The following is a 22,344-nucleotide window of genomic DNA, read 5'->3' as shown; positions in this document are numbered from 1 at the left end:
TCTCCTTGACGACAAAGTGGCGCTCCCATGCGCCTTGATGCCCTGGAAACAGAAGACATGTTGACACAAAGAGCAACCAATAAAAAAAAAGAAAAGGGGGGGCGGAAACAGAGAGAAGGTTGTTGTTAGATCAACAAAGAAAGCAATAGTTTGGTATATTTCACAGCAATCATAAATCAAGCTTTGACACCACCTGCCCTCAAATGTGTATTTATCAGTGGCAGCCTGTCATTTCCCATTACGTGTAAATAACTGCAAACAGGTCTGTGCAAAGTGAATAAATGTATATACACTGTCATTGATAGAAAGCAGCATACAGAGTTGAATGCTGGGTCATTCTGTCATCTGTAGATACATGGCTACAGTTATAAGTACAGTTTTCAGGTGCCTACTTAGTTCATTCATTCATTCTTTTAATCATTCGCTCACTCACAGCTACAGCACATGTCTGCTGCTGTCTATTCAAAGAGCTGGCAATGTGCGCTGGCTTGCCTCCTTCCTGTAATACTGATGAAAAGTGTAAGGTGCTTTGCGTCATTGACACCAGTTTTGATGAACAGAAGAAAAAATAGAGCTAGTGGGTGACACCGCAGCAGCAAAGTACAGGGTTTATAAATACTGGTGGTTTGTTCTTCATGTTCCCACACAGGGGTGTTCTTCATGTTCCCACACAGCGATTTGCTTGCCAAAAACTAGAAACGTTATACCAATTCCACAACAATGTGCTTAGAAGCCATGAGACAAGGACACCGTTTTTAGGCAACTGTGCAAACATGTATGCACAATGCCCAAATAACAGTATTTCCATGGTATTTTCTATCCGTATTAATGTTGTCCCAGCTGGCAATGCTCTATTCCTGTTACTAATTATTTTGAATTCCGCAACAGTGAAACAAACCGCATGAAGAAATACAATTAGCAAACACGACATCCTCGTTTAAGATACCAGAGAAAACCCAGCTCGTCTATAAACTTGCATTTAAATGATAATCCATTACCCTGCTACTGTGATAGTTATTAATTTCGAGGACTCCTATATGATGTCTGCATTTTGCTGACTGCTTATTAATAGGCCAGCAGTATTAATTTTCCTTTAGCCTCAATATGTAGCGTCTGCACAGGAGCTTAGCTTTAAGTGGACATATAAGCACACCATATTGTTAATCTTGCAAGCTTAATGTTTGGATGCCATGTCATGGTAACAATGTTACATAATCCTGTGTTAACAATACTTTTGACTGCAAACAGGCCTTAAGTGAGCTGGCAATGAGTGGTCTTGGTGCCTGGTTTTAAACATTAGTTTTATTATTTAAAGTATAACTATTATCAAGATAAAAGGTAAAGTGTATAGTAATATAGAAGAAGTACAACGTGGTGTGGCTGCATCATAGCAACAAAATGAAGTTAAAGGAATATTTCTGACATACGATATTCTCCCTTGGCGAAAGTTACACTGAACAAAAATATAAACACTTTTGTGATACAACACAACTTTTTGTTAGTGAGGACTTTGCCAACATATACCAGGCATATCAAGATGCTGATTTAACAGCATCATTACTACACAGTTGTGCTTTGGGATGGTCACATTAAAAGACCACTTTAAAATGTGCGGTTGATCACACAGCTCAGTGCCACAGATGCTTCAAGTTTCATGAGTGTGCTATTGGTTTGCTGACTGCAGAAATGTCCACGAGAGCTGTTGCCTGTAAACTTAATGTTCATTTCAATACCATAAGCGAGCTCCAATATTATTTTGAAGAATTTGGCAGTACATCCAACCAGCCTCACAACCAAACACCATGTGTGAACACACCAGCTCAGGACCTCCAGATCCAGCGTCTTCACCTGGAAGATCATCTGACACCAGCCACCTCAACAGCTGGTTTGCACCATAGACTAAAAATAATGGATGTAGCTACTGTGATGTCACCCCATTGGTTTGTGGACTGCTGTTATGAAGCCTCAATAATGGCATTTTGGCTGTAGCCATCTTGTTTTTTTGGAGCTGGAAGTGACCATATTTGGGCAAGATGCTGGAGCTGTGGAGGAGTGAGAGAAGGATCTTACTGAGAAGCCTAAAACACTTTTGTCAGTCAGCCTGTCTTTCAAAGCAGCCCACCCTTAGATATGCCTGACTTTAAGCCTTTATAAAATGTAATTTGGTGAGTTATATAAAAATTCACCCCTGTGCAGCTGTTATGAAGGGGAAATTAGCTATAGAGAACAAAACATCTTTTGTACCAGGCTGTCAACATTTTAATTTCTGCTGTAAAGCTGGCCATTTTCACCTGGGTGTCTATGTGGATTTAACTGCTTCTAGAGCCAGCCTCAAGCACCCATTGGAGGAACGGCATGTTTTGGACCTTCACAATGACTTCATTTTTCAGCCCTGGAGGTTGCAGCTTGGTTTGCACAATTGCATGATCTTGAAGGTGAAAAGGGCTGAATGTGAAGGTCCTGAGCCAGCTCACTAGACCAGTTGAATGTACTGCCAAATTTATGGACACAACATTAGAGACGGTTTATGGTAGTCAAATGAACATTCAATTCATGGGCAATATGCAGTCAGCATGCCAATGGCATGCTCCCTCAAAACTTGTGACATCTGTGGCATTGTGTTGTGTGATAAAACTAGACATTTAAGAGTGGCCTTTTATTGTGACCATCCCCAGGCACACCTGAGTAATAATGATGCTGTTAAATCAGCGTCTTGTATGCCACACTTGTCACTAACTGCGTACCTACAGCCAGTAGCCAGTTAGCTTATCTCAGCTTAGTACAAAGGTTGGAAACAGGGGAACTATACTAGCCTGGCTCTATCCCCAGATAACAGAATCTGCCTGCCAGCATCTGTAAAGCTCATTATTTGACATGTATGTTGGCTAATCTGAACCAAAAAAAGAGTCAATAACAGCCATGGTGTAACCATCTAATATTTCCAATGCAGTTTGTAAAGGATTTTGAATGAGGAATATAAAGAATGTGTTAAAAAGTAATGTGCAGGTGAGTGTACACCTACTCGTATTTAGTTGAACTATTAAAATGCTGTTCAACCTTCCAGTATACCTTATGACCACAGATACCTGCTGATCCAAAGAAACTATTTAATGCTGTCCAACGTTCCATTACCACATTGCTTCTCTACCACTTATATTAAAACATTAAGTTAAATTTCTCGCACACACACACAAGCACACACATTTAGCACTAATTCTAGCAGGCAGACGGAAAGAGGTCTTGAACAGTAAAAATTGATGGTGACATAAAACTGCAATAAAATACCCTATTCCCCTAGACACAGCCTTTACATTATTTGCCCATCTATCTATCTATCTATCTATCTATCTATCTATCTATCTATCTATCCATGTCCAGCAGTGTCTTAAAACCCCTGTGGAGTGCAGGCCAACACCAGCGCAACGATAAGGAGCCCCTTCAGGACCTGTCCACCTTTGATCTTGTAACCCCATTTTACAATCAGGAGCCATCACACTTAAATGACCATCTCCTCCACATCTACTATCACAACTCCTCTGTGAGAACCAGACACTCACAGAGACTAGCTGGCATTAGCTTTAACTCTTACATTGAACTTAAATAACGAACACAAATTGAAGTGGATCAGCACATAAACAGGATTAAACACACTCAACATCCAATGGAACAAATAATAATCCTTTTAAATAACAGTAAGTGTATCAGTTCAGACTGACCTCTCTTGTTTGGCAAGCAGGAAGTGATTATGTAGCCACAATAATTATCTATAATTCCTCTTTCAAATCATACAATGTGAGCAAGTGAATGCACCAGCAAAAAGCTCTCACTGTAATGTGAAAACTGTGTGGAAATATCAGTCACCACACAAACACCAACTACTCAGTGAGAGTAATAATAAAAGTTGCAGTCAGAAAGGAAGGAGAGGAGAGGAGAGGGTTAACAAGAGTTGTAGAGAAACTGTAATGGAGGATGAGCAGTGACAGGGCGGGGCAAGGCAGGGCGAAAGAGTAACGGTAATAAAGGAGAGAAGGGAGAGGAGGGAGGGTGGAAATGTGAGCAGAGAGGTATACAGGTGAAAGGCCAACCATAGAGATGAGAATGTAGGAAGGCGCAGCAGAAGGATATCAAGGAATGGATGAGAAACATGCGCAAGAGTCAGACGATGGAAGGAGAGGAGAAGGATAGGGAAAGGAAGCAAATGTTTGAGAAGATGTGCAGACTAAAAGCAAGAAGGATATGGCAGAGGAAGGAGGGGAGATGAAGACAGAAAAGGTGGTAAGGCTGGGGACAGAGAAAGGAGGAGCATTATGAAGATGGAGAGAGATCAGAGCAAAGAGAATATGTGCAGAGAGAAAGAAAGGAAAATCAAGGGCATTTTTATGGAGGGAGGAAGGGAGAGGAAGAAAAGAAGGATTAGGGAAATCATAAAATTTATAGAAGAAAGGGACGAGAGATGGAAGGACAAGAAGACTGACAGACAAAAAGAAAAATTTATAAAAACTCTAAGTAGGGCAGAAAACTGCCTCTCTCGTGCTCAGCCCCCATCTCCTCCTCTTTCTCTCTATCTTTCTTTCTTATTTCTATCCTTAGCAGCACCATTACTCAGTAAGGACTATGGCTGTACAAAATGATCTAGTTTACAGGAATAGGAGTTGGAGACCTACATAGTTGCAATCAGCACTGGACCCTCCATCCTCCTGCTTAAATTGGCACAGACGTGGAGAGCACTGATGACGCAGGTTCATATGATCTATGTCATCATACATATTGATTCAGGGTTCCCCAGCCCTAGGAAGGTTCGTGCAGACCAACCAGCGGAGCCCATTAGGAGTGTTCTGCCAACAGGGGGTCTGCTGAACATCATCTGTGTCACCAACGTAAACTGCAATAATAGCTGGACATAAGTAAAGGCAAGCCAGACCAAAACCTTCTTTTTCCCATGACCCTTTGGATCAATAACCCCGGGCAAAAACATCCAGAACAAAGGCAAAGAGAAAGAATCAATGACTGTTCTGCTTTGGTTTGTACAAGTATTGGGACAATCATTTCCACACAGCTGAAAAGTAGCATGATGCAGCAAGTGACATTACTGCAACTGAATGGGAGCACTCTCCTAACTCCTCAGATTATCTGCTCTTTCATTTGCATTATACAGTTCTTCCAAATTTAAAACCTGAAAAACCTCTTCCTGACCTCAGTTCATGTGTCACAGTACTATCAAGGTGATGTTTACTGACAGTTACTGACAGGTGTTGAAAGTTGTGGATATGACGATATGCAAATAAAGACTTTGCAGGTACTTACTATTATAATATGACATACTAGGGCTGCTTGATTGACAAAAATCATAATCCCGATTATTTTTGGTCAGTTTTGAGATAACAATTATTTGAATAATTAAACTAAACTTAATAATCTATAATGTATAAATATACACACAGAAATAGGGAGACTCTGGACTGCCATTTTGAAGTATCAAGTTCAGCTGTCACCATCTTGTTCTTTTTGGAGCCAGAAGTGACCATATTTGGGCAAAAGGCTGGAGCTGTGGATGAACAAAGAGCGGATCTGACAGCCTGTCACTCAAGCAGCCTGCCCTTAAATATGCGTAACTTTAGTTCTTAATAAAATCAAACAGTTGAGTTATATGAAATTTCGCCCCCTGTTCAGTTGTCACTAAGGGAAAAATTAACTATAGAGACCACAACAGTTTTTTTGTACCAGGCTGTAAACATGTTTATTTCTGTTTTCAAGTTGGGCATTTTAACATGGTTGATGGGGATTGTCTCACTTCTGGAGCCAGCCCCAGGTGGCCGTTCAAGGAACTGCAGTTTTTGGCACTTTCGCGTTGGCTTCATTTCTCAGCTCCAGATTTTGCCACTTGACTACAATATAATATATATTAATGTATTTCTTGCTCTTTCCCTGATGGTCTGATAAGTTGGTAGTCACTTTTTAAAAATAAAGTCACTGAGAGGGTCTAAAAAGTGACCAACTCGAGCTAGAAAGTCACCCAGTTGGCAATGCTGAGTCCACTGCTGTAAAGGAAAGGGATGAGCTGGCTTTGTAACACAACACAAAATGAGAACTCATTCACTAAACTGAATGCAGCACAATTATCCGTTTATCTCAAAATTATTTTCTTCATCGTTGGAGGTTAAAATCATAATTCAAATGAAAATCTGATTACTAGCCCAGCCCTATGATAGACTGTATAACACTTGCTATATCCCTTAATGTCGCACTTCAGTTCCAAGATAAAAGACCACATGGATGAAGAACAGATAAAGTCTGCTGGCCAGGTAAAGACATATACGCTGATGTCCTAACCAGAAAACCAAACCGGAAAGATCCAATTGCAAGAACAAATGTCCAAAGATCCAAAGTACAAAGTGTCTTCTCTGAGGTAAAAAAATTAACAGCTCTTTTCTTTTCTTTTCTTTTCTTTTCTTTTCTTTTCAGCAGAGGCCATTTTAAAGTATACGGAAACCTCTGTGTGCTTTTTTTTCTAGACAACTATAAAGGATTGTCCTGCTCTGGGATTTGATGTCAGCAGAGTAAACATGTCCTTTGCCCAGATATTCTCATCCCAGCTTTTTATAGGGCCACACAGGGACATATTTGATTATTCATTCTCTATTTTTACTGCCCTGCCTTGGCATTAGCTGTCAGTTGTTTTTGGCCTTCTTGCATAGTATCTAATTATATCTAAGAATTTATCTGCCACAGCTGTTAGCAGTCTCTGAAATCATAGAAATATGATAAATCTGAGCTTAAGAACAGGGGCTGGTGGCAAAGCAAGGCATAACCCATAAAAAAAGTTAGTCATACTTTATACTTCCTATGCAAATAGTAGCAGCAACTTAATATGTCAAACAATCTGATGCATGATCTGCAAAATATCTATATTAACATTAAATCACGTACTAACCCTAACTTCTCTGCATTTTTTATGTTTTATAATGATGGCTCATCAGGTCTCAAGTTATATGGACAAGTCATCAGAAACGACGAGACAAGTCTGATGTTTTTCCTTTTTTCATTCTTTGTATAAAATGGCATAACTGGCCCAAAGACATGATTCCTCTACACCTACAAAAGTCCCTCTGTACCTCTGTACAGTACACTCCTTTTGAAACAGAGAGGGGAGAAAAGCAGAATGTGAGACAAAGACGAAAGAATCTGCATGATCTACTTAAATGTTTCTCCATTCAAATGTAATAGCCCGCAAACAGACAATAAACGATCCTCAACTATCCCTCCGCTCCTCTCATTCTTTTCAGAAGCTGCGAAAGAAAGAGAGGGGATGAAGAGAGGGGAGTGTGTGAAGCCAGGAGAAAAAGAGTGAGGGAAAAAAGGGAGGCAAAAAAAGTAAAGTTGCACAAATCTGGGGAGAATAGAAAACGACAGAGAGTGAGAAAGACAGAGTGAGAAAGGGAACAAGAGTGAGCTAACCATCAAGAGCTTTTGATTCCCCCCATAAAATGTTCCTTTTAAGAATGCCCATGAAATTAGCTTGCTGAAAGAAAGCAATCTCAATCGATTCAATCCCCTCTAAAAAACTTTCAAGCAGCCACCATACCTCCAGCTCTTAAGAGTCTCTGCGGGACATAAAATAGATTCTCGCTTCTTCTCTCTAACCCCCCTCTTTATTTCCTCTCTGTCTTACTCTTTCTCAGTTTCCCTTTCACCTTAGCTGCCATCTCTACATTGGCACACTGACAGAAAGAGGAGAAATCTGTAAGTGCACAACTGAAAAATGGATGTTGGGCCACAATTTTCAATTTGTGTTAGGCTCTCTCACTACACTGCCACTTGCCAGCTCCGGGTGGATATGTGGATCTTCCTAAGCAGCACTCTTTATAAGGTCCCAGAGTCCCATGTGAATATGGGAGAGCAGGGGTGTCAAACATACATCTCACAGGCCCCTGAAAGGGTCCATCCACTGAATGGCACCAAATATTACTGCACTTGTGAAGGAAAAGAGGTGCCAGGTTTCAGAGGCAGGTTTAACAGTGAGTTGCCTACTTTAGTGTTTCTCAAAAGATGTGCAGCAGCACCAGTCCATGTGTACCATGGGCTTTTGAGATAACCACAAAATTATAATAATAATCTAATATAAAAAACCTTCACCGGGAACCTATTTGTCACCATTTGCATGTGGGATCTATGACTGTGTGACACATCAAAAGCTCTGATTGGCAGCCAGTGTGAGGGATGGGGACAATTAAAAGGAGAAAGCCGTGAGCGGGATAGTGGATTGCTTTATTGTACCGAGCAAATTACAACAAAGTACCAGTGAAGACGACCTTCCAACGAAACAAAAGAGAGTAGAAAAAGCTACCTGTTATATTTTATCTGTGTTTTATTGTCTTGTGTCTTGATAAGAGTGTTAACACATGTTATAGAAGCTGTTGTGCACAGATATAAATGCAGATGTACTTTTAGTGTGTCTTGGGCATAAAGGGTTTGAAAACCACTGGTCTTCATGTAAAACGCTGCTTTAGAGGCTTTTCCACCTTGACCAGAACATAGTTCTCTGAAATAGCAATGCATACTTAAAATATTGTCCATCAGCAGCGTCAGTACAAAAAAAATCTGTATCAGACTTCTATTGTAAGACAGAATTGGTGGAACCCTATTCCTATAGCATTGCCAAAAGTTCTTATTTTTAAATGGTTCGTATGAAAAGGGATAACTGATCCAGCTTTCTCAATGGCTTCCACTTTCATTTGTTTTGGTGATGCCAACATTGTGACACAGGAGTGGAAACGTATGGAACAATGCACATGTCAGCGAGCAGTAGACTGACTGCATGCGGAAACACTGAGACATATTGTTGAAGTTGAACTTATTTTTCTGAAGACATCTCAGGCTGTTCATCATCTGTTTTGTAAATGGATGAACGCATTCAGAAAGTCCTTGTACTTCTTTACACAAACAGAAGGGGGAATATTTGAAGATGTTTCTACTCGTCTGGCCTACTTGAGATCAAATTGGGCTGTCTGTGGACCATGAACTAAAATAAGTCTCACACTCCTGATGTAGAGCCTGTTGTGCACACACTGCATCTAAACATGTAAGATATGTGACCTTAACAGGGTCAAAACTACTACAAAATAAATTTCAGTGTGTACTATGTGGAGACCAGTGATGGACCCTTTACTTTCATTTGAGGATTCAATTTTTTAAATAAGGTTGTGGATCCCATTTAGAAAGCTTCATCATGCATTCACTACTTCAGCATTCTCACTAATTCTCCTGGAATTTGCCCTCGTACCAAAAATGAAAACCAGGTTTGGCTTAATTTAGAGCTGCAGAAGGTCAAAGTCAATGAATTGACATTTTGTAGACTGGGTGTTTTTCAGTTTTTTCAGTATACTGTGTCTTAAATTGGTTTAACTACGCAGATATCAAGAAAACAGATGACTGAGGAATGGAGAATATAGGTGCCTTATGAATGCAAAGTGGTCCATTATTCATGATAGCTTTCAGAACACAGTCAATTTCCATTTACTAACTACAGCTGTGAGGACTAACAAGATGAGCATCTCAGCTGTCATTTAATTCAAACTCAAGATTTATACAAACAATCATCTGCAAACAAGGTGTGCCTTGTCAGAGAGAAGTGAAGCATGCACTCCAAGCAATCCACATAACTTTTACTTTTCTGGACCTTTTTAGAACTCAGCAACACATGAGACAGCCCGGTTAAAGTTGAATTAAAGAGGAACTTTGAGGCAAGTTGGCTTAAAGTTGTATGGAGAGCCAGGAGCGGTCCCTAGGACAGACTGTCCGACAGTGGGGAAACGAGGGCAGAAGAATCCCTGATGGATTCCTGGAGGCCTGGAAACCTCGGTGAGGAGAGGAGAGGAACTTCTGAAAGCTAAGTTCTGCACTTTCAGGGATCAGCGAACAAAAGCAGGTAGAAGAGAAGGAGGAGGACAACCGAGTGAGGGAAAGTAGGAGGACGTTCCAGAAAAGAAGGAGAGTGAGGTAGAGGGAGAGCGGATGAGTGAGATGGTCGACCTCATGAAGTGGCAGAAGCAGTAGAAATAGCTGCCCCACTTGTAGACACACTTTCTGTTGCTAGCCGACTGTCCTCGATGCACTGGGGTAGCTAACCTATATAGGCCTGCTCCACGCCGCAGCATCTCCTACACGCTCACAAACACACACCGACACACACTCAGTGTCTCTCTCTTGCTCTCTCCTTGTGTAATACACACAGGCAGGCACACATGGAAGGGGAGGGGGGGAGGCTAAAATCAGGCCGCACATGCTGTAGCTACTGCTGAGTTAAGTCACCTGTGCTGCTAGCCTAGCTTGCTAGCGGGCAGCCAGCTGCTCCTCTAATTAAGAGCCCATCTACTCAAGGGGCCTGAGCATATGGAGGACTCTATAGCTGGGAACTGGTTTTATAATAGATAGCAATGCCATACGGTTGGGCACTGGCCAGACTCTTAAAGTTGGACACACTGTGTTGGGAAGATAAGGTTATTTGGTCCTGACCAGAAACTGTGCATTAAAGGAGTTTGAGGATACAACGATACCTCCAACACTCTGAGACAGTGATGAGTTGTTCAGGATTTATGGGAATTGCCCTTCTCCTTCTGAATGGACCAGTACCATATATCTGGTATGCTAATATCATGCTGTTTTCCACCTGCAGAGTAGATGAGACACTTAGTGGCTCTACTTGAATTCAAATGATTACCTGCAAATTAATCAAACCACTTCACCTCAGAGAGGTGATATAATTGAGTGAATCTTCAAAGATTAAACCTCTCCTCGTGTATACTGTACTGTAGGAGCAAAGAAAGAGCATCTTTGTGGCGAGCCTCCTGGTGGGCCAAATCAAGGTGATTGTCTGAAATTAGTTTTAATTAAATTAATTGAAATTAATCAGAATGTCAGAAAAAAAATCACCAGAACTGATGGTATCAAACAACTTTATAAACACCGTCCTTTTGTTTCTGGCGAAGAGTTATTAAATAAAACAAACCAGCTTGACTAAATACATGCTCTAAGGGGGCCTCACCATACTAATGTGCACATTATGCCATGTGAGGCATGACAACACATAAAAACACACAGACGAACAGAATATTGAGTGAATTATAATGTCTGAGGTATAAATGCAACCTATTTGACTGAAGTTACTTTGACACCTTCAACAGCATTTTTATTGACTTTGCTGTCCAAGGCCAGGACTAATGGCTGCTTCACAAAACAAGCACACACACACACACACACACTTGCATAGTGCATACACACAGGCAATGACAAACACATGGGCACGCATACAAATTTGCACTTTAACACATTCTGCAGAAACCCACACCTTGGCTTGCTTTAGCCTCCAGTACTGACAAATATACAATTATGTGAGGCCTTTTCAGGCTACATTATGAGAAATGCATTAGTCAGTGATGGCAAATGGAGCACAGCGCACAAATATCTAAGGCTGTGTGTGTGTGTGTGTGTGTGTGTGTGTGTGTGTATGTGTGCGAAAGTGACAGAAAGAGAAACACAGAGAGGAAAATTAAACATAGGAAAGGGAAAAACCTGATAAAACAAGAATGATGACAGTTATCATATGATTCAAAACTGTAATTTCATGCAGACGCAGTCAGGAAAGTGGCTTTTTTTTTTCCGAGGCACAGTGAGGCGTTTTTCTGCACCTGTAACGGTGACTCGTCTTGCACCGCAGGAGAAACATAGTCAAAGCGAGGGGCGTCACTAACCAGTGCTGCATTGCAATTTCGCTGTCAAGATTCACCATCTATAGCCCACCTGTGTGGACCTGGTCAATAGTGCACTGTGCAAAGTGCATCTAGATCTGTGCTGCTTTTAAGACTGTAGTTGAGGGAGTCAAGGCCCACACAGAACTTTGTAAAAGACATAAGCATGTTAACCTTGTCTGTTTCAGCAGCAGCTAAGCTGCCAGGACACTATTGTAATCCTAGGTATTCTTCTTCTTTCTTCTTTCGAGGAAATCATACTTCCCATGGGTGAAAACTCACCAAACTTTGCACAAAGGTCCAGTCTCATACCAGATATCCTCAGCTATAAACTCAAGCCAATAGTCCTGATGGTGGCGCTACAGCAAGCGTCTAAAATTCAAAACTGAAAAATTCATAACAAATCAACCATACATGCTAGAACTTCACAACTTTCATCAAACTGTAGCCCCAATACTGAAGAAACTTTTGTATGCTTAAACCTATTAAAAATTATGAAGTTCATCACTCTGTTTTTTTCAAAAACTGTAAAACTTCTTAAACCTATCTCCTCCCACAATTTTTGCTCAATTGACACCAAACTTGCTACAGAGCATCTTCAGACTGTCCTTCAAAAACTACGTTTCTCAGATTTTTGATTTATCAAAAATTGAGCCTACAGTGCATCAAAATGTTTGACTGTAAACGCTACTGTAAACATATACATGCAAATTCTTGCTAAATAAATCTTCAATGTTCATGAAAAAAATGACAAAATTCTAGAGTCATGGTAGATGATGTGTGGCAAATTTCAGAATTTTATCTCAAAAACTGAATTTTTGACAGCATTTTGAATTTTGCTCTAATGTGAACAATTGGAGCCAATGTAAAAATGGCAATTTTAAACATCAGTTTCACTTATGGAGCAAATCAATCATTGTTACAAACAAATTACCAACATCTCTACGCTGTCTAGATGCAATATGTGTATTTTCAGATTTTTGTTTCGATAACTGAATTTTTTACAGTGGTTTCAAATCTGGTTTTCCATGCATGGACGGCTGCTAAACCTGCACGTCTGGCTTAGTCAATTTGTGAAGCTACACATGAATTGTCACTGACTAATTAGCTCAGTGAGATAGAAATTGATTCTTAGTCTCAGAGGTTGTGAGTTCAAGCCTCAGCTGATGCAAAAGGCATATTGTGTTGCTAAATTCCTAAATGTCTTCCAATTCTTCTGCTCGTTGCTCAGAATTGCCTAAAAATGCCCGGAATTATTAATAATTTCAGTGAGGTAGAGTTAAGATTAGCATCTGGTTCTTATTAGCAACCTTCAGCAACACCTTTTAATTCAGCTAATTAACTCCCTTTATTGTCATCTGAGCATGGCAGGTATGTGTTACACATGCAGTCTCTAATTTAGGTTTTTGTTTTTGTTATTTTATTCATCTCTAGTTGTTTGGAAACCTGTATTTTATTTTATTTTATTTTATTTTTAGACACTGAAAAAATCTGTTTGCAAACCGGGGGCTCACATAGCTATCTCTAAGTTCAATGTTCGGTGTGGTCCTTCTAAAAGCCCTCAGGGCTTTTTTCATCCCGCTTATGCATTTCTCTTTTGTTTAATCAAATGTACAAATAAAGAGCCAAAGAACCTCAGTGGCGCACTATGTTAAAGCATAAATGCACACACACCAGATCCACTGTGAATACCTTAATCAGATCTTCCGCCTGCACCAGGATGCTGATCTGCTGCAGTTTGATATTCTACACAGGCTGCACCAATGTGGAATAAAAACAGGTTTTTGGAGGCAGTGACACTGTCGAGATGAACTGGACAAGAGAAGTTCATGTAGCTCCGTTCAGAAAATCTGAAGGCAATAAAACTCTCTTGTTTGCTGTCAGAAACCACACACTCTAGACCACTGTTCAATTTCTCTGTCTCCAAAAAAGGTCTGGCAAATGTAGAACGTGAAGCTTAGTTTCTTTAGTGGTAACAGACCTAATAAATGACATAATGTGAATGGGCAGAATCATAACTGTTAGTTTATTTTATAGTTACATTACGGGACTTTCCTTAGAAATCTCTACTCTATTGTGAGACTGAGTACGCTGTGATAGAAAGAGCACTTTTCTGAAGGGAAATAAAGGTGCCAATGTGATTTGCCAAGATTGTAACAGGCACAACACATCCACTCATCTGATGTGCATATATTGGTTGATAAAGTAACTTATTGTCTTAATCTCCTCTATCCAAGTGAAAGAATATAAATTATATGCTCTGTGAAGGCAATTACCAGCGGTGGAGAGTAAGTACATTTACTCCAGTACTTTTAAGGTACTTGTACTTGCTTGACTATTTCTATTTTATGCTACTTTATACTTTTACTCCAGTACAATCCAGAGGCAAATATTGTACTTTTTACACCACCACACTCATCTGTCAGCTGCTGTTACAAGATTTTTTGAGAGGTGGGGAACACCCTGGACAGGTCAGCAGACTATCACAGGGCTGACACATAGAGACAGACAACCAATCACACTCACATTCACACCTACGGGCAATTTAGAGTCACCAATTAACCTGCATATCTTTGGACTGTGGGAGGAAGCTGGAGTACCTGGAGAAAACCCACACTGACACGGGGAGAACATGCAAACTCCACACAGAAGGGCTCCCCACCCTTAGGTTCGAACCAACCACCCCAAACCAGGTACCCTCTTGCACTGAGGCTACAATGCTAACCACTGCACCACCGTGCTGCCTGTATTATTGCTACTTTTACTAAAATAAAACATTGTTGCAGAAAAAGTGACTTGGTGTTCTGCAGTACGTTCACGAAAATCCACAGAGAGAAAGTTTTATTTCTGTTATGTTCTGTTAATTTGCACTTGACATTGTATGAGTAAAGTCAAACATTATCTGTGTGCATGTGCGCGTGTGTGTTCGTGTTGGTATTGTGCACCCACTCGCTAACAATGACACAGCTTTCCCTCTTTAACAATGTTTCTCTCCAACTTAAAAAGCAGTAGGATTAGAGGTATAAAAGAAGTTTTCCAGAATATGAAAAAAAAGTGTTTTAAAGGAAGGAAACAAAGAAACAGACCCCAAAACTCTGCTCCTGTTTCCGTTACAGGCAGCCATTTTTAGACAGTCATCCATTAAGTCTGCTGCGTTCCCATACTGTCAGCCCCAAGTGAAGGCAAAGAGGCCATGTCAACCGAGGGCCGAGGTAGGAAGCAGCACAGCACCCTCTCTCAGCACTGCAGGAATTGGAGGAAGGAGGGGAAGAGCAGGTAGTGGACTATAATATGAATGTCACTGCAGTACAACATCTTTAGAATGAGTAAGATGGATTAGAGCTTTAGCTCAATGTGAACAGATGCTCTTAAAGAGATGGGAAAGAAACGAATGGAGGAAGGGTGGGGGATGGCAGCTGCGGCTCAGCATAAAATACATTGCCACAGATAGGACAACAAAGTAAGAGCATAGGGGAGGAAGGCAATGAAGATTTTTGTTATTGTAATAGAGTTTCACTTAGTGATTTGCAATCTTAATGACTCAGGCGTTCTGAGATAAAGCACATTTCCAGTGCGACAGTGCATTGTTTGTGTGTTTGTGTCTGGCAGAGCAAAAGAGAGAGGGTGTGTGTGGTCTGTGTGTATCTCACCTCTGGCCCCATGTGCTCTGTCTGTGTTGCGCGGTCAGTCATTTGGCAGTCTTTCATCTTCAGGGCAGCTTTGGCACTCTCCTGCATACAAAACAAACCCACACCCATCAGCCGTGTCCAAAATCTCACAGAGAAAGAACATCAAATACAAATAAATCAGAACAACTAAAAGCTCTCCCAGCAGACTTATGCCTTGCCTCCACTCACAACACTTAGTTTAGTTGGCTTCTATGCTTAACTAGCTATCAAAAGAAGAAGAAAAAAAGTACTGCAGCTCTGAACAACCTCAACAAAGCCAAATCCTTTTCTCCCCTTCAGCTGCCTCTCCTGGAAATCCAAGAGGTCATAAAACTGGGCTGAATTGTGGGAGAACTTTTCTATAGCCAAATACTGGAGCAGAAACCATCCTCAAAGTGCACCAGTAGAGAAGAATTCATAAAATGTGACAGCTAGCACTGGCCAGCCTGCTTGAAAGGTCCTTCTAGGAGATAATTAATAGGTTTCCTCTGGCAGATTTACAGACGGAGGTGCAGAGAGAAAACTGTTTGCCCTGTCCTTCAAAATACAGCACTTTTACCTTGACTAGGAACCTCCCGACTCCTGCTACCACTATGTGATCATTTTGAAAAGGCAGTTTGCAAGTCCTCTGAATGAGAGGAACCTAGCACGATTTCCACCGGGAGCATTTTATGACGATGTCACTAATCATCCTGACACGCTCGCCCTACACTACTCACGGGCCAGGGGAACAGAGTGGGTTGAAAGTTGCAGCGGTTATGAAATATTGAGAAATTCATTAACCTTGATTAAAATTAATCACCCAAATTAGGACAAGGTGTAAGGATGGGTTAATGGCAAGGAGAAAGAAAGGGAGTTAATTTATGATATAGCTCGAAACCCAATACACCGCCCTCTTGAAATCCAGCAGAAGCGAGCTGACAGATTAAGTTAAAAACCTGTTTTCATTAGTCATGCCCGTGCCCACATGAAAAGCAAAGGAGGCTTTCCGCAGCTAAATGTTGCAGTTGGTGCACGGTCCTTCAACAAAATGCACCAGCAGAGAGAGGAGAAAACTCATAAAAAGTGACAGCTAGTGATGGCCAGCCAGCTAGCAGGTCCTTCTAGGAGATAATTAATAGGTTTTCACTGGCAGATTTACAGACGGAGGCAGAGCAAGCAGAGCGTTGGCTATGAGCTGCCCTTTCCTTCAAAATGCTGCACTTTAACTTAGCTGCGGCAGTCAAGGTATCCCTTTTAGATTTTCCCACATAGACACATACACCCCCACAACTACTCTCAAGGACAACATGTCCACACAAATACACAACTATAGGAATTTGAAGCAATGACAGAATAACCTTTGTTCCAAGGACATATGATGCAGTTAAAAATAAGGTTAAGCTGCGGCTGCAGTGAGGATACAGGCTGGTATGAGACAATTTATCAATACACACACACACGCACATAGATATATGCCCACTTGTGCTCGTAAAAACACACGAGCGGCAGTACATGTCTGGAAATCAAATCCAGCTGGTGGCAGGAGCCAGAACATCCCTGTCAGAGAGAAGTGCCAAACAGATGAATACACTCACTCACACATTCAAGGCTGATCAGCATCTGTGTGTGTTTGTGCATGCACAAGCCACTGCATGGCCCAAAGACTGATTGATGGATCCATGTGTGATGTAGGGGAAAAAAAAAAGAAAAGAACATTTGGTGGTTTCACCGTGTCACCATATGGGAGAGAGACAGAGAGGGAGAAAAAAAGAAACAAAAAGTTTAGGGGTAATGAGAGAAAGGAAAGAAAAGAAGTGGACACAAAGTAAATAGAGGGATGCGATTGAACTGTATATAAATTTGGAGACTTAAAGGAATACTTCATCCCCCAAATGACCATTTGTTTATCAATTACCCACCTGCTGCTGCTTTGAATTCATGAAGTAAACTATTTGAAATGCATGCCTGGTGAACAAAGAATCCAAAAACAAAGAAAATTCTTGAGGAATTTCAGACACAGAGGTCTCCATATAACAAGAGCAAAAAATATCAAAACATCACTTAACAAACTCTCACACAACTTGTGCAGTATAACCCAAGGCTCATTTATCCTGTTGTACGCTCAGTACTTCCCAACAGACAGCCCTTTCCAACAGGGAACTGAAATTGAAACTTATCTGTGCTCTCCTCAAAGCCAGACTTCACTGACAAAAAAAGGGTAATTCTACCTCACTGAACCATGAGTTGCTGGTCTACCACTACCTCAATTTGTTACTTTGTTAGTGTTAATGTGTGGCGTTGCTGTTTTAAAGCGTACGTTCAGATTCAGCCATAATATCACTGTTTTTAAAGACACCAGAAACCTTTGACAAAAACAGCAATTTTACCTCGCTGAACACAGGAGCTGCTGGTCTACCGCTGCTTCAGTTAGTTAGTTTGGTTGAGTTATTGTGTTACATTTCTGAATACAAACTAACCCTTTAAACAGTCACACAATAACAAACTAAATGATTGAAGTAGTGATAGAACAGCAACTCCTGTGTTCAGGGAGGTAAAATTGCTGTTTTTGTCAATGGAGTCTGGCTTTAAAGACACCATAGATAAGTTTCACTTTCCATTCAGTTCCCCATCAGAAAGGGCTGTCTGTTTGGGAAGTACTGAGCATACAACTGGATAAATGAAACTTAGATTATACTGTACAAGTTGTGTGAGAGTTTGTAAATGGATAATTTGATATTTTTTAGCTGTTGTTATATGCTGTCACCTTTGACTTCACCGCATCAACAATTTTCTCTGTTTTGGATTGTTTCAGACCTGGAGTTCCCTTGTTTTGTTCCAAATCAGGGACTAATTTTGTTACGAGGTTTTCCTAGAGTTGGTTCGTGTTCTCACGGCAGCATTTACAAGCGGACCAGATCAAATGCCTTGTGCGAGAAAGCTGCTCTTGATTGGTCAGAATTTCCATGCAATAATCCAGGAAGTAAACAAAACGTTGAAGAAGAGTACACTTGCAAGATAAATGTGACACTTTCTAATGTCACAATGGAGGGACAACTACGCAGGTTGATTTTAGCGCTGGTCCTCATGGACTATATTGCTTGCATTGGTTACCTTAGGCAAACCATGGAGTTTGAAAATGAGGCGCAGCTCCAACTACAAAACAATGTTTTGATGCATTGGATGTGCTGAATGTGCATATTAAGGCAGTACAGGAGGAAGTGCACATTAATAATCCTCCAGGACTGTAACATGCTCATGTTTAACCCAAACAATGTGTCATGTGACTGCAGCTGGTTCAGATCGAGGTCGGAACACGCTTCACCACAAACAAACCGTGCCAGAGTTTGTTTGTGACCGGATCAAGACCATATCTTGAAGAAGGTCTCAGTCGTGTTGTTTTGATGCACACCTGAGTGTGATTGCTGTGTTCACACCTGCCCAAATGAGCCGCACTTAGGGGGCAAACAAACTTAAGTTCTATTGAAGTGAAACAAACAGGGCAGGTGTGAACCCTTGGCGAACTCCCACCCTTAGTTCGCCAGAGAGGCATGCGATTCAAACAGTGATGATCACTGATCATCTGGGGGTGAAGTATTCCTTTAAAGGATCAGGCATGTGATATTCTATATTTTTGTTAATATCAAAAATCCTAAACAATGACTTAATGCTCCTAACAAGTATTGCTTGTGTATCTAAAGCCTGATACAGTTTAACTTATTCCTTTCTGTCACAGACCTCTATTGTTGTCCAAAGCCCATTAAAAACACATCAGTGAGCCACGCTGTTGCACCGGCTGATATGTTCCTTCATTACCATGAACAGCCCTTCTAATTTATTTTGATTGAATCCCATATACAGCGTCCTGCTGCTGTAAATACTCACTGCTGCAACAAATCTGCGGCTGGAAATATTCACCACCACAAAGTACTATTTACTGCTGTTTTAGCAACGCTTGCTAAAATATGCACTTCCTTGCTGTTTTGGGCAACTTCACATCCTTGTTAAACTGTAACTATATATATGTGACCTGTTTTCAAAAATGTATATCTTCAGTAAGAATGGAAAGACTTGGTGCTGAAAGCTGTAGAGAGACTGGGGAGCTGAGAAAGTGTTGAGAGATGGACTGATGAATTATTTGTTTTCACAGGACTTATGGGCATTAACAAAAATATAGGATATCACCAGCCTTATCCTCTGAAGGGACTGTTCACCCCCAAATCCATTTCATCTTACTTGTAGTGCTATTTATCAGTCTAGATTGTTTTGGTAAACATAGAGATGTCTGCGTTCTCTATATTACAATGGAACTAGATAGCAGAAAGTGTGCATTGACTCATGAACGAAAGGCTCGTGCTAGTGACAGCACAAGATGTAAACATTAATGCCGTCGTTCTCGGCTGTTCCCGGCTGAGCTTTAACATTAGCCAGCTCAATGATGCTAGGTTAGCTAGCAGCAGATACATGCTTCTATCTGCACAGTAGGGTGTATCTTGGTAGGAAGAAAGTAGTTCCTACTGAATATGAAACTGTTGACTACAAGGTCTGTGGATTATCTTGAGTAATCAGGTCATGAGTTCTAGAAAGAGACATTGCTGTTGAGTTTTTCAAATGTATTTTTTTAGCACTTTGAGCACCACAAGTCGGGTGCCATCTAGTTCCATTATATTGGAGAGAAGGCAGACATCTCTACGGCCGTTATCTCTAACACTTGGCAACTCACACCAAAACAATCTAGATCAGGGATACTCAACATGCTTTGCCTGGGGGCCACTTTTGCAAAATGACTTGAGTCCAGGGGCCAGCTGCAGCAACATGCGTAGGTCAGGTGTATGCAGGGGCGTTTCTTGGATTTGAGGACATTTGGGGTTTAGCCTGGACCTCTGTCGGGGGGTCCAGGCGGATCCTCCCCTGACACTTTTTATTTTAAACAAGCTCTATTTGGATACCTTTGATACACTCTGGTAACTTATTTACGGAAAAAAAAATCCCAGTGTGAATCAATTTATTTTTATTGTGAATTAGGAAACAGCTGGGTAAGCCACCTGCCACCATATCACCGGCCAGATTTGGCCCGCAGGCTGCACGTTACGTATGACTGATCTAGATTGATAAATAGCACTACAGATAAGTAGAAAATATGTATTTTTGTTTTGGAGTGAACTGTCCCTTTAAGTTGGCTAGTTCAAGTTCAAGTGGTTGTCTTGTTCAGCTGTTTCATATAGTCAGAGACGTTAACTTAACTGTAGGTGTGTTTTTAAGGTTGTAGTTCACAGTGGTGGTGAGCTGTGGACTGCTTTATAATATTCTCCCCCCTTTGTTCTTAGATTAGATTAGATTAGATTAGATTACATTACATTACATTAGATATTACAAGTGTGCCTAATAAAGTGGCCACTGAGTGTAGATTTCCACTAATCTAATTTATACTCAGACACACAGCTGAGGAGAATTTTTGACAGCCCTTGGATCAGTTTGATATGTAGAATATTGATATTTTTATGTCATCTGTTGCACCAGCACAAGAGCATATCAAAGTTCCTGACATAGTAAGTGGAAATTTATTCTGGGTAATAACCTTCATGGTCACAAACTATAAACTTTTAATAATTAAAAGTCTTTATCACACTAAATGTATCACATCGAGCCGCCTCCAGACAAATCAATCAACCTGAGCCACTGAAGACTGCCACGGTGAATTACCATCATCTTTAAGTAAAAAAAGATCACATTTCTTCTATAACTTCTAATCGGCTTATTTAAAGTAGTTCATTTCTAAAGTGTTGTATTCAGTGAACTTAATTTCCTTGTGAAATGATATTGTAATTAAATGTAAAATGCGTTATAGACAATTATAGAGTGCTGCATGTATTTATTAAAATTAGCTGCAAGAAATTATTGAATTAAAAAAGTATTTTAGTGTGTCAGAGTACAGTATGTTACACTGCTTGTAGAAATTAAATTTAGAGAAAGAAATGACTGTTGCATTAACTGTTAAACTGTGTCAAAAGACTTTTTTTTCCCTCCTTTGTTTCGTGGGTATTGTACAAGAGGAAGGCTCAAGGTCTGAATGGTGGGTAACTCCAGACACAGCTGTGTTCTGAGGAAACTGTACCTGTGCACATAGCTGTTTGAGTGGCCATTTAAGTCATCAAGTAAGTCTGACATCTGAATATAAATGCACTTAATTTTACATTACGTGCACACAGTGCTGAAAACAGCCCAGACGGAAAGAGGAGAGAGGAGGATAGGTGCTGCTGAGGGAGAAAAATGAGATGTGAGTGCCAGAAAGTCATCAAACAAACAGATGCCAAATGAGACTCAAGTCAGTGGGTTGGACTGGCATCGTTCACAATAGCGCTATAACACTGGCACATTATCCTGCTTAGGCCTGGCATTATGTCTGCATTACATTGCTTTGATAGAACAGGTGACAAATTACAGACTTGTAGAAGATGAACGACGAAAAATGTCGCCGTATGGAGGATTCTTGCACATGGTCCAACAATTTCCAAAAGGGTGGAAAGAACACAGATGACACAATATGTTCTGCATTTAAACACCCATGTTTCATGAGTGTAATTTGGTTGTTCCAAACATCCAAATATGCTGTAGGGGCAAATTTGTAAAAACATTAAACTTCTCTTTTGGCTGGACAAGGAATGGATGAATGGCTCCAATCGAGAGCTGGATCCAAACTGTCAGCTCCATCAAAATCGTATGCCTCTGATTTTACCAACTCCTTTTACTGATGCTGGTGTGTTTTTCTGACAGTTGTCCATTGCAAAAGAATGACATCAAACTTATGTGTCTATGCTGCTAAACAGCTGCTGCAACAAGAAGGAGTCACAGCGGAGAGAAAGAAACGGTCCAAAGCGTGGCTCCATTTCACAAGGAAAAACAACATCAGTGCTGCTAGTGATGTCTGTAAAACGGTCACTTCAAGTAAAAAT

General features: G+C 40.7%; 1 protein-coding gene across 1 annotated transcript in view; it reads right to left on the bottom strand.

The window, feature by feature from the left end:
• ccser1 (coiled-coil serine-rich protein 1) overlaps nt 1-22,344 on the bottom strand; it is a 191,849-nt gene that overhangs the window by 73,410 nt on the left and 96,095 nt on the right. The window contains exon 10 of the mRNA XM_049577884.1: nt 15,395-15,475. Coding sequence (XP_049433841.1) covers nt 15,395-15,475 — 81 coding nt within the window. The remainder of the gene's footprint in view (nt 1-15,394; nt 15,476-22,344) is intronic.

The sequence above is a fragment of the Epinephelus fuscoguttatus genome, linkage group LG6, assembly GCF_011397635.1.
Source record: "Epinephelus fuscoguttatus linkage group LG6, E.fuscoguttatus.final_Chr_v1".
Lineage (NCBI taxonomy): Eukaryota > Metazoa > Chordata > Actinopteri > Perciformes > Serranidae > Epinephelus > Epinephelus fuscoguttatus.
This window is presented reverse-complemented; position numbering and strand designations above follow the sequence as displayed.